Below are 14,232 nucleotides of genomic sequence, written 5' to 3'. Positions count from 1 at the left end.
GTAAACCTAAAAAATTGTAACCATAAATTGTACCAAAATTTGAAACCCTCAAAGATTTTAACTACCATAAATTGTAACCCTTCGAGATTTTAAAAACCATAAATAGTAATTTTTACATATTTTAACTACCATAAATTGTAACCTTAAAAAATTTTGATTACAACTAATTGTAACCCCTAAAAATTTAAACTACCATAAATTGTAAACCTAAAAAATTGTAACTATCATAAATTGTAAAATTCAACAAAACTAAAGTTAAAATTCATACGGAAACATTCCTACAAAAAATATTTTTAGCAGCATATATAGAAAAACTTTTTCAAAGGCAGGAAAAAGTAAATTGAAAGGGCTCGAATTTTTTTTTTCCTCTTTCTTTTCGGGGGGGAAGAAATGTGATGGTCATTTTAGAGGTCGAATGATGGGGAATTTGGTACAGAAGATAAAGGGATCTAAAGCCACCCAGGGGAACGAGAAGAATGAAGAAGAAAAAAGAGGCTGTAACATCTTTGGCATTAATGCTCGATTGTTTGGAAAATTAAGACGCAATAAATTTTGAAATAAATTTTTTTTTCTTTTGAGAGAAAAAAATTTCTTTCTTTTTTTTTGACTTTATCAATAAATCATTATTGACGTATTTTATATACAATAAATATAAATATGTATATATAAGTTTCGTCATTGCGATACAAAAACGTTTTATTGCGCGAATATTGCGAGCGATTATTTTACCAAAAGATTTCATCATATGCTTTGACATTTTATCAACTGTCGATTAATGTCAATTACATATGAGTGTGTATATATATATCTTGTGTGCAGTGAATTTAATCAAGTGAATGAAAATTATTGGAGCAATTTATCCCGCAGTCTTATGACTTTGACCTTTCTTTCAATCAAGATACACGAATTTTTCTCCGACAAAAAAAAAAGAAATATATATGTATATAAAAATATATATAAACTTTTCGTTCGTATAAATAAAAGAAAAGTTTATTTTAATTTTATTAAGTCGATCACCTTGAAATACTAATTTCGAACTGCTGTGCTTTCTTTATTTTTGGAAAAAACGATTCTCTATTATTAAAAAAATGTTTGTATTTTATCACAAGAATCATTTCGTAATGAAATAATTGGATAATTAATTTTAGTAAAACTGATAGAGAAATAGTAAAAAAAAATGTTGACAAAAGAGGGTCAGAAATTTTTGAATAGAAAACTTTTCTATATCTGACGTATTAGAAAAGAATATATAAATATTTTCTTTGAATAGTCATTCTTGATAATCAGCCATAAGGGTGAAAAATACAATTTCTATTTAATTATAATTTAAAAATAATAATTATTATTAAATAAAAGAATAATAAAATAAATAATAATAATAATAATTGTGAACTAACCTGTAAATTGGTGTGATGTCATTCTTGTACCAGACAACAAGGGTGGCAGAATCATTTTGCTTTGGTGGTCGTATGTCGCAAGGTAGCTCTGCAGTTCCCTGAAGAACCGCCCTGGCTATTTGTGGTGGTCCTGGAAAAATAAGAAAAAAAATATTATTAGTTTTCTTAGGCCAAAAAAAAATTATCCAACTCCAGCAAACCACATTTTATGACAATTAAAATTTATAACAATTATGATTTCCAACAACTATGGTTGGCAAAAAAAATATAGATTGCAACAACCATTGTTGGTAACATGAATAAAAAATAACAGTTTGTAACAATCATAGTGGTTAAAAAAAAATAGTCGATAATTAAAAGCTAGGAGAAGGGGCCCCCCTCCCTCCGGCGAACTACCAACGCTTGTTCAATTGGGCAGAGTGCTAAAGGGAGGGGGAAGCGTCCGCATGGTAGGGGCCGCTTCTCTCAACGTAAAATTAATAAATTCTTCGTTACAATATTTCGCTACTTTTTTCTTGCTTACAATTCGTATTATCGTCAATAAATGTAAAAAAAAAAGAAAAACACTTTTCCCTCCTCATTTTCTTTGGAATGAAACAAATCTTATCACAACTGGACAAAAAACCCCTTTCATTCAAGATCACATTGAAAAGTGTTGAAATATATATTTTTCCAAGTACCGGAAATTGAAAATTCAGAAGCAGGGTGTGATTTATTTTTACGATTTTTTCCCCCACCCACCCATCCACCCAGCCTTATAACACCCGGACTGTAAATCTAAGGTGGACGAGTCAATCTGACAGTCGGTCTCACAAATAGAGAGGGAAAGAGAGAGACAGAGAGACAGAGAGAGAGAGAGAGAACTGTCAAGATCGAAATGTTGGAAAAAGGGAGAAAATTCTCCACGATGAATCCTCGAGAAGTAGATGAGAACGTGAAAATGTTACAAAAACCGGAAACGAATATGTCACATGTCCAGCATTGGCGTCTCTTTTACGAATAACTCGCACTTTCCTTCTACAAGCATCATCAACGTTTTGCAAAACTTTTCTCTTCTTTTTTTTTACTTTCTGTTCTATTTTTTTTTCTTCTCTTCTTTTGGGAACTCAATCATATGACTTTAAACGCTTTTCATCATTTTTGATTTAAAGTTCAATAAGAACCAACTTCCTTTCTATTAAAAACTTGAATGACTCGGCGCTTTTCTCGAGTTTTTAATGGATCTCTTTTTTTCGGGGGGAAAGGGAGGATTTCTTAAGTTATAAAATTGCTATTTGTCACCAAGACTTTTTTCTGATTTATAGAGTCATATTTAGAAACGTCTTTGAAATTTGGAAAAGTATCCGGAAAGTATCTACTGGGAAGTGTTACCAACTAAAATTGTTGAAAATTCTACTGGTAACTGATACCAACTGCAATTGTTGACAACCATGGTTGGTACCAACAATTATTGTTAACCATAGTTGGTGACAACTTTAATTTTTAACTATCATGGTATCGAATATAATTTTATCTTCAATAATTTTAGATAAAGTTCTTTGAGAATTTTCAAATCCATTTGTTAACAATTCAATATTACGAAATTTCAATTATTCAGAAATTCTTCAATTGAATACTTATTAACAAAAAAACACATCAAATAATTTCAGAAAAAAATTCAATTACACTTTTTCGAAATAATTAATTCTACAGATTTATTGGTTATAAGTATGAAAAATTAAGTTTTTCAAAGAATTAAATTTAAAACCTTTTTAAAAAATATTTATGTAAAATTTTAAATAAAATTTATTTTTAAATACATTTTTAATTTTTTAATTATAATTATAATTATAAAGAATTTTATCAAAACATTTTCAAATAATTGATTTCTTTTGAAGATTTTTAATAAAATTGTTAAGAACAATTACATTTTTCGAGGAATTCGATTAAAATTGTAACTGTAAAATTGCAATTGAAAAATTGAAATTCTGCGATGAGTTTTATTTATAAAAAATAATTTAATTTCTAAAAAGAATTTTATTATTTATGAAAGTAATTCAATCCCTGCAAAAAATTTTATTATTTATTGAAAATAATTAAATTCTTGCGAAGAAATTTACAAAAACTTTGTAAATAATAGAATTCATATAAAATTGAGGAATATTTTTGAAAATAATTGAAATTTTGTCAAAAATTTGATTAAAAATTTTTAAAAAATAGAATTTTGACAAAAAATTTTCTTAAATTTTTTTTAAATAATTGAATTTTGGAAAAGAATTTGATGACTTTTGAAAATCATTTTTATGCGATCATTTATAATTTTTCCAAAATTCAATTTTTTTTAGTGCTTTTGAGTAAAATTCGTCTATAAATCCACTATTTTTAATAATTGATAAAATATATATATTAAAAAATTTAACAAATTTTAGAAGAATTATTATTATTTATTAATTATTATTATTTTTCCATAGAAATTAAGATTTTCAAAAATTTCAAATTCAAACCTTTTTGAAATTAATTATTATTATCTAAAATTTAAACTAAGATTCATTTTCAAATCAATTTCTATTAGAAAATTCTACTAGAATTTATTTATTCAAATACAAAAGTAAATTCTTTGTTGAATAATTGAATGTTTCTTAAAATTTAATTCTTATAAAGAATTTTATTACCACATTTTCAAATAATTGAAATCTTTTGACGAATTTTAATAAAATTTTTGAAAATAATTGAATTTTGAAGAATTTTTTTATTTATAAAGATAATAATTGTGATTTTGTTAAAAATTTTTGTAAATTTGGAACATAATTGAATTTTATGGTAAGAATTTTATTACTTTTGAAAATAATAGAATTTATGCAATTATTTCTAACTTCTTTAACATTCAATGTTTTTAGTGTTTTTAACTAAAATTCTTTTATAAATCCATTATTTTTAAAAATTAATTAAATATATATTGACAAATTTAACATAATTTTAGAAGATTTTGAATTATTAAAATTGTTCAAAAATCTAAGTTCATGAAAATTTTAATTTAAATTCATTCAAAATTGAAATTCTATAAAAATTTCAATTTGATCCGTTTGAAGTTTATTTATTTATGAAAATTGTAAACGCAACTCTTTTAAAATTGAATTAATTTTGACATATTCAAGTAAAATTATTCATTAAATAATTTATTTATTTTATAATATTTAATTTTTAATTCAATAAATAAAATTAATTTTAATTTTTACTTAATTAATTAATTTTTAATTAAATAAATAAAATTAATTTTTACTTAATTAATTGATTTTTAATTAAATATTTAAAAAAATATAAAAATAAAATTAATATGTTAATATACAGAATGTAAAATTATTATTAAAGATTGAAAAAAATATTAAAATATTAAATATTGAATAATTATTATTATTAAAATTATTATTTTTTATTATTATTAAAGGACGAAATAATGAATATATTTTGCAAATAGAATAAATTCGTCTAACAAAATTCTTCTAAATTCTATAATAACAGATTTTGAAAATAGTAAATAAAACGTTTTTGTTTTTTTGTTTTTTTCTTTTTTCCCCTCTATCTCTCTCAGGTTAAGAAAATATGAAAAGAGAATGTTATCACGCGAAACTCGAGTTTATAGATATATGTTTGAAGGAGCGGTTGACGGTACAAGTACGGACAGGGCTGACGCCCTTCAGGACTCATAATACGGGAGAGGTAGCCCTGGGGAAATTTAGCAGACGCCGTGCAAAACCGTTGTTTTATAAGCTTATACATCGTACACGCGAGGCTGCCCTGAAAAGCAGGAGGTGGTTGATAGAAGCATCCGTGTTTCTCAGCAGAGCGTCGGGTAACAACATTAACATTAACTCTCGCAACTGGCTTGCGCGAACGAGTTTGCTTTTAAAAACAACATCCTCCTACCTGCCAACGCTATACCAACTATATATCTATATATGTATACCGACCAGTGATAAAAGACACTGCGGTGTAAAACTGACAATAAAATACATCACTCTGTCAATTAACTCGTTTAAATTTAAGAAAATCACTGGCGAAATTGTAACCCGAGGCTATTTATCATTTTATGTTCAGCCAGAAGCAAAGGAGCATGATATATTGTTGATAATTAATTTTTAGAGAAATATTGATCATTTTTTTAAAATAGATTTTCGTCTTTTGGTTGCGGATTTTGTTATTTTTTATTATAATTTCAGTTGAAATTGAAAAATAATACGAAATTTGTTTCTATTTCAGTTGGAATTGAAAGAATTTTACGAATTTGCCCTAGGGTAATAAAGGATACTTTATTAACCTACGAGCTGTCAAGAAATTGACCATTATTGCCCTAGGGTAATAATAGATACAATGTTGACCGCCAGGCTATAAGACCCTAGTAGAAATTTGTCATAGTATCTTTAAGGGCACTGGACAGTTCCACTGGAAAATTTCGAGGCACTTTACAGTTAAACTGGCTAAAAACTATAAAGTGATGTCACGCTAATTTCTTCAAGTTATTGTCCAGTCAAATTTTACAGTTTCTGATCATCAGTCCTGTAGAAAAACTATACAAAATAATTCACTTGGAAATGTCAAAACTTTCTTTATATTGACGTTACGTATTAAACACGTACAAATTTGAAAATATAACGTTAAATTTTTTTGTCAACAAATTAAATAAATTAAAATTTTACGAAACTATATTTTTACTGTTGGTGTATCTATTGTTCCGTATAATAAATGATTTATAATAAATTATCTGTAAAATTATTTTTAAATAACTACATAATTAAAAAAAAATATAAAAATTACTGATTCTTGAACACATGTCATTTTTTTACATTAAACAACATTCACTTTTTCCTTTAATTAAGCACAACACTGAAATAAATATTATTATTTTATCACACTACAAACTTATAAGTAAACCCTAATATGAAGAATTAATTCAGTTCAAACGAAAAATATCTAGCGGTTTCGGGGAGCGAACTCGGGTCACACTGGGACGAAATACCTAAACGCACGCTTTACGCATCACGGCCGTTCTAGTCGATGGACGATTCCGGAAAAATAAGAACCATACTCTACCGGCAGGTAAAGCAGTTCCCTTTTTCATCTTTTCTAGCTCAACTGGCGAATTACTGGACAGCTACTGCATAACACTCTAAAGTTGAACTTATTGATTATTACTGTATAGAAGTTCTGTCTGTCCAGTTATTCTCATGGTACTGTCTAGGCGTTCCGTGAAATTATGTTTCAAAGTTTGTCGTGGCGTTAGCGCTACCGTCAGTCCAGCAACTGAACAGTGTTGTGTAGACATTTTCCATAAATACATCAGAGTATACACTGAAAGAAATAATTCGCGGGTGTAACTAGAATTATGTCTATTTTTTCCGTAAGGAATTAGTAATAAATTGTTACTGTCTACTGTCATTAATTATAGACAGTTCTGTTATTCAGATCGGAGAGCTATACATATGTCAACGTCAATTCATCAATGTAAAACATAACCTCACTTTATTGGACCAATTCTAACTTTTTGTATGTAACAGGTTTGTTAAACTAATATTTATACATATAATAAGAGTATATAATCTTGAAAAGAAATTGTCTTCTGAATTTAAAAAATTAGTTATTTTAATTAACTCAATTAATTGAAGCGAATTTTAAAAAAATTTTTTTTTTCTAAAGGAATTGTCATTAAAAATAAATTTTGATTGAAAAGAAATTTTTATTATTAAATCAAAATTTTAATATTAAATAATTTAAAAAATTTGTTATTTAGTTGTCAACAGTAAAATAAAAGAACAAAATTAAAATTATAAAAACTATAAACTGTAAAACCAAAAGATTTATTTTATAGAAAATATTTCGAAAATGTCAATACACAACTGTTTAGTTACTGAAACTGGCGGTAGCGCTAACGCCACGACAAACTTTGGAACATCATTTCTCGGAACGCCTCGACAGTGCCATGAAAATAACTGTACAGGACTTCTATGCAGTAATAATCAAGTTCAACTTTATATTTTCTTTAACAGTGTTATGCAGTAGCTGTCTAGTAATTCGCCAGTTAAGCTAGATTAAACTTCCATGACTAAAACTGTACAGTAACTTGAATAAATCTAGTCATGCCACGACAAATTTCTACTAGGGGAGTAGTCAATAAAGTGACCATTATTTCCCCAGAGTAATAATGAATACTTTATTATCCTACAAGTGGTCAATAAAGTAACCATTATTGCTCTAGGGTAATAATGAGTGCTTTATTAACCTGCGATCGGTTAAAAATTGACTATTATTACCCTAGGGCAATAATGAATACAATATTGACCGTTAGGCTATAAGGGACTATAAGTCTGAATTGCATTTAAAATTTGGAACTTTCCAAATAAGTAAATGACAAATAATGAAAAAATAAAATCGAAAATTTTTTTAATAAAAACGTTTTTGAATTTTTTCGGTAAATTAATGGATGGTTTCGAATTAAACGAGCCAATAGGGGGTGAGGCTGGAGAGAAGGGGGGGTATGAAGATAAGATCCGGATATTTCTGATACTACTCGCTATTATTTTACCCGTTGTCAAATAACCCATTTGAGATAAAATCTAAACTGTAATAACATGGTAACTACACAATAATGATCTAATTATAAATTTTACCATTGAACCCAATAACATTTCGTATTAGAAAATTTTTCAAAAACAAAAAAATTGAAATATTCTTTAGATTAACAAATAATTATCCAATCTCTTTGAAAACAAAAATTTAAATATCAAATACAAAAAGATTCTTTGAATATCAAATACAAAAATATTCTTTGAATATAAAAAAAAACAAAAATATTCTTTGAATATCAAATTCAAAAAAATTCTTTAAATATTGAAAACAAGAAAAAATTTTTTTCAACAACAAATACAAAAATATTCTTTTGAATATTAAAATAAAAAAAATTAGCACCTCTTTTTTTGTACTACAAAAAAGCCGAAAGTTGTTGGAGCCTAAATTCCTCGGAGATTCTCTCAGCACGTAATCATTTGCTTGAAGCGATAACAAGTTTTTTTTCGGGCTGAATGGAGAGTGGTGGGGGAGCTCTTACAGCACTCCTGGTCTATAATTACAGCACTCCTGTGAAAACACCTTTCGGGCAAATAAATGGCGATTCCCCCTTCGTCTTTTCGTTATACTAGGAAATTATTTGTGTTTGACTTTTTTTGCTCCCTGTTGTTAGTTTTATTGACCAATCAATTCCGAAAGTCTGAAACGATCATCAGAAGTCAAATTCTTTAAAGATAGTTGAACAAATATACGTGTGAAAACAAGTTATAGAAAAAAAAAATTAAAGTATATTTTTGTTTTCGAATATTTTTTTTTAATTAAAAAATTTTTTTTAATTGCAGTCGAATTTTAATGGAATTAGAATTATTTCACAAATTCGACCAGAATTCTCAATGAATAGGATAGAAAATACTTTGGAAAGATTTGAAAATTTCAACTAGAATTGAAACCAAATCGGAATCACGACATAAGTTTGACCAGAATTCTAAGGTTCCACTTCAAAATTATTTACAAAAATTACAATAAGATTCGTTGCAGGAATTCAATAATTTTTATAAATAATAAAATTCTTCACAGGATTTCAAATATTTTTAATACAATTTTACATAAATTTCTCGAAAAATGAAATGATCTTCAAAAATTTTTTGCAAGAATTAAAAATTACATTTCACAAATAATAAATTTTTCGCTAAAATAAAAAATTTTTCAAAATTTACTATTTCAATAAAATTTTTCACATAAATTCAATTATTTAAAAAAAATTGATAAAATTCGTTGTAAGAATTCCATCAATTTAATAAATTATAAAATTTTTCTGAGGATTTCAATTCTTTATAATACAATTTAAAGTAAATTCCTAGAAAAATGGAATTATTTTCTTTAATTTTTTTGCAAGAATTTAATTACATTTCACGAATATAATAATTAAATTCTTCTTTGAAATTCAAATATTTTCAAAATCTACTATTTTAATAAAAATTCTCAAAAGAATTCAATTATTAAAAAAAAATGTAATAAAATTCGTTGCAGGAATTCAATTATTTTCATAAATTAATAATTCTTCACAGGATTTCAATTATTTTTAATACAATTTTAAATAAATTCTTCGAAAAATGTAATTATTTTCAAAAATTTCATTAAAATTCTTTAAAGGAATTTAATAATCAATTATTTTTAAAAATTCATGCTGTAATGCTTTTAATATTCAATTATTATCTAAAATTTTAATTGATATTCATTTTTAAATCAATTTTTTTTGGAAAATTCTACGAGAATTCAATTATTTAAATACGAAAATAAATAATTTATTGAATAAATTAATGTTTTTCGAAATTGATTTATTATAAAGAATTTTATCAATAAAATTGGATTTTTTTTTTAGGAATTTTAATAGAATTTTCAAGAATAATTTAATTTTTCGAGGAATTCAATTAAAATTGTATTAAAAATAATTGAAATTTTATGATGAGTTTCATTATTCATGAAAATAATTGAATTTTTGTGAAAAATAATTTATAATAATATATAATATATATAATTTATAATAATTTATAATAATAATTTATTTATGAAAATAATTGAATTATTGCAAAGAAATTTATAAAAAAATTTGCAAATAATTGAATTCCTGTGAAATTTTTATTATTTATGAAAATAATTTAATATTTGCTTAGAATTTTATCAACATTTTGAAAAATTTTATTGAAACAGTAGATATTGAAAATCATTGAATTGAGCAAAATTTGTTTCATATAATTGAAATTTTGCAAAGAATTTTATTAAAATTTTTGAAAATAATTGAAATTCCGAGAAGAATTTTATTATTTTTAAAGATAATTGAATTTTAAAAAATTATCCTCAAAGTACTGGAAAAAATTGAATTTTGGAGAAGTCACAAATGCATTTATAATTTCTAGAAAATTTAATTTTTTCCAGTACTTTAATAAAAATCCCTGACTTTTCCCTGATCAATTTTATTTTCCCTGACTTTTCCCTGAATTTCCTGATTTCCCTGATCTGGGGCAATCCTGGACCAGCTGGACTATATACAGGAACTGAGCATGGACACACAACAAACAAGTGTGGGAATACGCAGTTTTGTACACCCTATAATCATAAAAAAAACTGGAAAATAATATGCCACGGCTAATCCACAATTATGGTCGCGCCGAAAGAGACAAGCACGGACTGAAGCAAGTAAACTCAACAAACTTTAAACTGCAATTTTTTTTAGTTCGCCATAGTCGATGGTTGGATTTCATTAATTATATCGCTATTTTCATCACGAAGTGCACTAGCCACAAGGCGAAACTTTGATAATAACTGATTTCATCGTGACTGAAATTTAAACTAGAAAGGAGTAGTAGGGTGGGGTCAACGAAGGGACATTGATGCAAGAGCTAAAGCAAACTTGTATGGCTTCTCAACGCTGTCTGACCCGCGGATTATCGGCTTACCTGGCTACCAACACACACAGGTTATTTTCTATTCGGACTTGCTAAATCCTGGTTTCCGGTTTCTTGACTCCCTCTCACTCTCTCGCACATATATGTATAACGAAAGTTTACACACTATGTTACAATTCCACCTATCACACACCATGTGAAGAACAGTTCTCTGACTTGGATATAGTCATTACTCTCGATATGTATAACTAGGATGATATAAACTGAATGTACGAGGGCGTAAAACGTGGTACTCGATTTTTACGATACAACAGATAGAAAGTTGTATTGGTGAGAGTGTGTATATATATATATATTATATATATATATTCTACCGATACATTACACAAGAACATTCCGATACAATTTCCGGTTGAGATCAGAATTTCGTAGTAAAGCTTCAAGGCAATCACGCGTCGTTGCGCCAAACTACCTGGAACGTATTCCGGCACCGATCGTTTGGTCACCATTTCATTCGTCGCCCACTCACACTGTAATGAGTCCCATCAAGAATGAGATGGATCGTCAAAATCCAGTGACCTGCTCCAAAACGAGACAAAATCGTTCTAATCAAAAAATAGTCAGCGAGAAACGTTTCATACAGTTGCATGCAAAAAGAAAATAACTTGAAAAATTTAAGATCGAAGAAAGAGAAATTGGAAAAGATTGATGAAAAAAAGTTTAAAGAATGGAAAAATTTTTATATTGAAGAAATTGTCATTATGTTTGGAAATAAAATAGTGTTAAACTATTTTTTTGAGGGTAAATAGTGATAAGCTGACGGTCAGTACTTTTTTTAATCGAAGGTAATACAAATGATTGCGGAAAATACCGTCGATGTTGACAAACAGAAGGTTTAATCAACGGTAAGTTACAATTTATTTTGTTACCGTTGAATACTGTTACAATTGACGTCATTTTCGGTTCAAGGTACTAGGCACTTACCGTTTTACTCTAAACGGATAATCCTTCTATCCTTTTATTATTTTACAGATTAAAGTTGGAATCAACTTGCAAACAACTTGCAACCTTGCAAACAACAAGTATTTTGAACGGTAAGTTCCTTGTAAAGTAAAAGTACTCAGAACAGCAAGTAACTTGCAAAAATAAAAGCACTTTTAACGACAAGTGTTTTATAAAACACAAGTGCTTTGAAAGGTAAGCATCTTCTAAAGCAAAAGCATTTTGAACGGTAAATATCTTGTAAAGTGCAAGCACTTTGGACGGTAAGTATCTTCTAAATAATAAGTAATTTGGATGGTAAATATCTTGTAAAGTGCAAGCACTTTGGACGGTGAGCATCTTCTAAAGTACAAGCACTTTGAACGGTAAATATCTTATAAAGTGCAAGAATTTTGGACGGTAAGTATTTTCTACATAATAAGTACCATAAACAAAAAGTTTCTTCTAAACAACAAGTTCTACAAGTATTTTGACGGTAAGTGTCTTGTACGTTATAAAATACTTATCGTTGGAAGTAAAAGACACTTTTACCATTCAAAGCACTAGAAACTTACCGTTACAAATGTAAGCCACTTAAAGTCCAAAAAAGAAGGCACTTATCGTTTAAATTGTAAATAATTCATCGCTTAAAGAACTTACCGTGTTTATTCAAAGTACATTTAACTTTCATTACATACCAACAAGTGAGATTTAAAAAAAAATATAGTACAAGTAGTAATAATTTTATGCCAATACTGTCAATATAAAGGGAAAACGGTAAGTTCTAACTGATAAAATTTTGCGTCGCACTTACTGTTTTCACTCAATATTAACAGTGTATATACAATTATTGTTGGTTCCAGAAATTATTATACAAAGAATACTTTATTATTTTATTATTTATTTATAAAATAATACTAACAATAATACGAATAATAATAGTAATAATTATTAATAACAATAATTCTAATACAATTTTGGAAATTACCGTTGCTTTCCGTAAATATCTAAAAAGGGTCATTTTTATACTGAACGGTACACACACAACGGTAATTTAATTTCAATTTTTTTAAATTTCACATAATAGAATTTTATTTTAAACTTTGAAAATTAAAATTGAATAAACTTTAAATTCAGGAAAATTACCGTTGGTTTCCTCAACTGTCCAAAAAGAGTAATTTTTATACTGAACTGTAAACCCCGACGGTATGTATAAATAATTAAATTTTAATAATTCCAATAATCAATTATTATTAAATAATAAAAATTCGTATCCATAAACGACGGTAAGTTCGGCTCTGATTCTTCAAACGACGGTAAGTGTAATTGTTATTATTAACAAAATATGACAAAAAAATGTAGTTCACGGTAAGTATTATTCTTGATTTTTTCAATTAAGTAAGACGGTTTACTATTCAAGTGTTATTGATGGTTAGTTTCAATAAACGGTCAGTTCTGTCCTTACTATTTCAGACGACGGTAAGTGTAATTGATGTTATCAACAATATTCAAAGAAAAATTCAGTCCATGGTAAGTATTATTCTTGATTATATTCAATTAATTGTGACAGTTTTGCTATCCAAGTATTATCGACGGTAAGTTCTGTTCTTACTTCTTCGAACGACGGTAGTGTAATCTTTATAAATAATATTTGACGAAAAATTCAATTCACGGTAAAAATTATTTTACATTTAATTAAGTGAGACAGTTTGCAATCCATGTGTTGTCGACGGTAAGTTTTACGAAACTAAAGCTTTACTTTTACTAAAGCTTTGTTTTTAATAAAAATATTTGGATACAAATAAAAATAGTAAAAAATAAGTATAAAAATATAGAAAAGTAACAAAAAGTTTTATATAAAAATTTAATATTTAAAATTTAATGTTTTTTGTTTGTAGTAGTATAGAATGTAGTATAAGTAGTATAGACGGTAGTATAGACAGTATGACAAATACCAAAAATAGCACTGTATACATTTTAAAATGCTTCTGTTTACATTTTCCCCAATTCAATATAAAATGACTCTTTTCCTCTAATTGTATATTTTAAAACAATTTGACATATTGTGAAAAAAATATTTGTCAAGTTAAAAGCTTTCCCTCCGATTTAATATTGAACTCCTGTTTTTTTTTTTTTTTTCAACAAACAGATTTAACTTTTTATTCCACTGGAGTGTATATATTCGTGTGTACGGCCTAGAAAATGACGACAATTTAGTCGGTGTCGTTTATCAAAAGAAAATTATTTTGCAACTTTTATAGCATTCAATTACGACAATACCTGTGTCCATTTTCAACCGTGGAGAGAGGGAGGGGGAGCGGGGGAAAAAAACTCAGTTTATAACCGTTAACACACCAAATTGCTAGTTAAATAAATCATCAAAACTTTTTGTCAATAAATAAAAATAAATT

General features: G+C 26.9%; 1 protein-coding gene across 4 annotated transcripts in view; it reads right to left on the bottom strand.

The window, feature by feature from the left end:
• Positions 1-14,232, bottom strand: part of LOC122511627 (nephrin) — a 411,680-nt gene that overhangs the window by 163,709 nt on the left and 233,739 nt on the right. For all 4 annotated transcript variants that reach the window (XM_043627001.1, XM_043626999.1, XM_043627000.1 and 1 more), the window contains one exon: positions 1,398-1,527. In XM_043627001.1, the coding sequence (XP_043482936.1) occupies positions 1,398-1,527 (130 nt within the window). The remainder of the gene's footprint in view (positions 1-1,397; positions 1,528-14,232) is intronic.

The sequence above is a fragment of the Leptopilina heterotoma genome, unplaced genomic scaffold (assembly GCF_015476425.1).
Source record: "Leptopilina heterotoma isolate Lh14 unplaced genomic scaffold, ASM1547642v1 Lhet_88, whole genome shotgun sequence".
NCBI lineage: Eukaryota > Metazoa > Arthropoda > Insecta > Hymenoptera > Figitidae > Leptopilina > Leptopilina heterotoma.
This window is presented reverse-complemented; position numbering and strand designations above follow the sequence as displayed.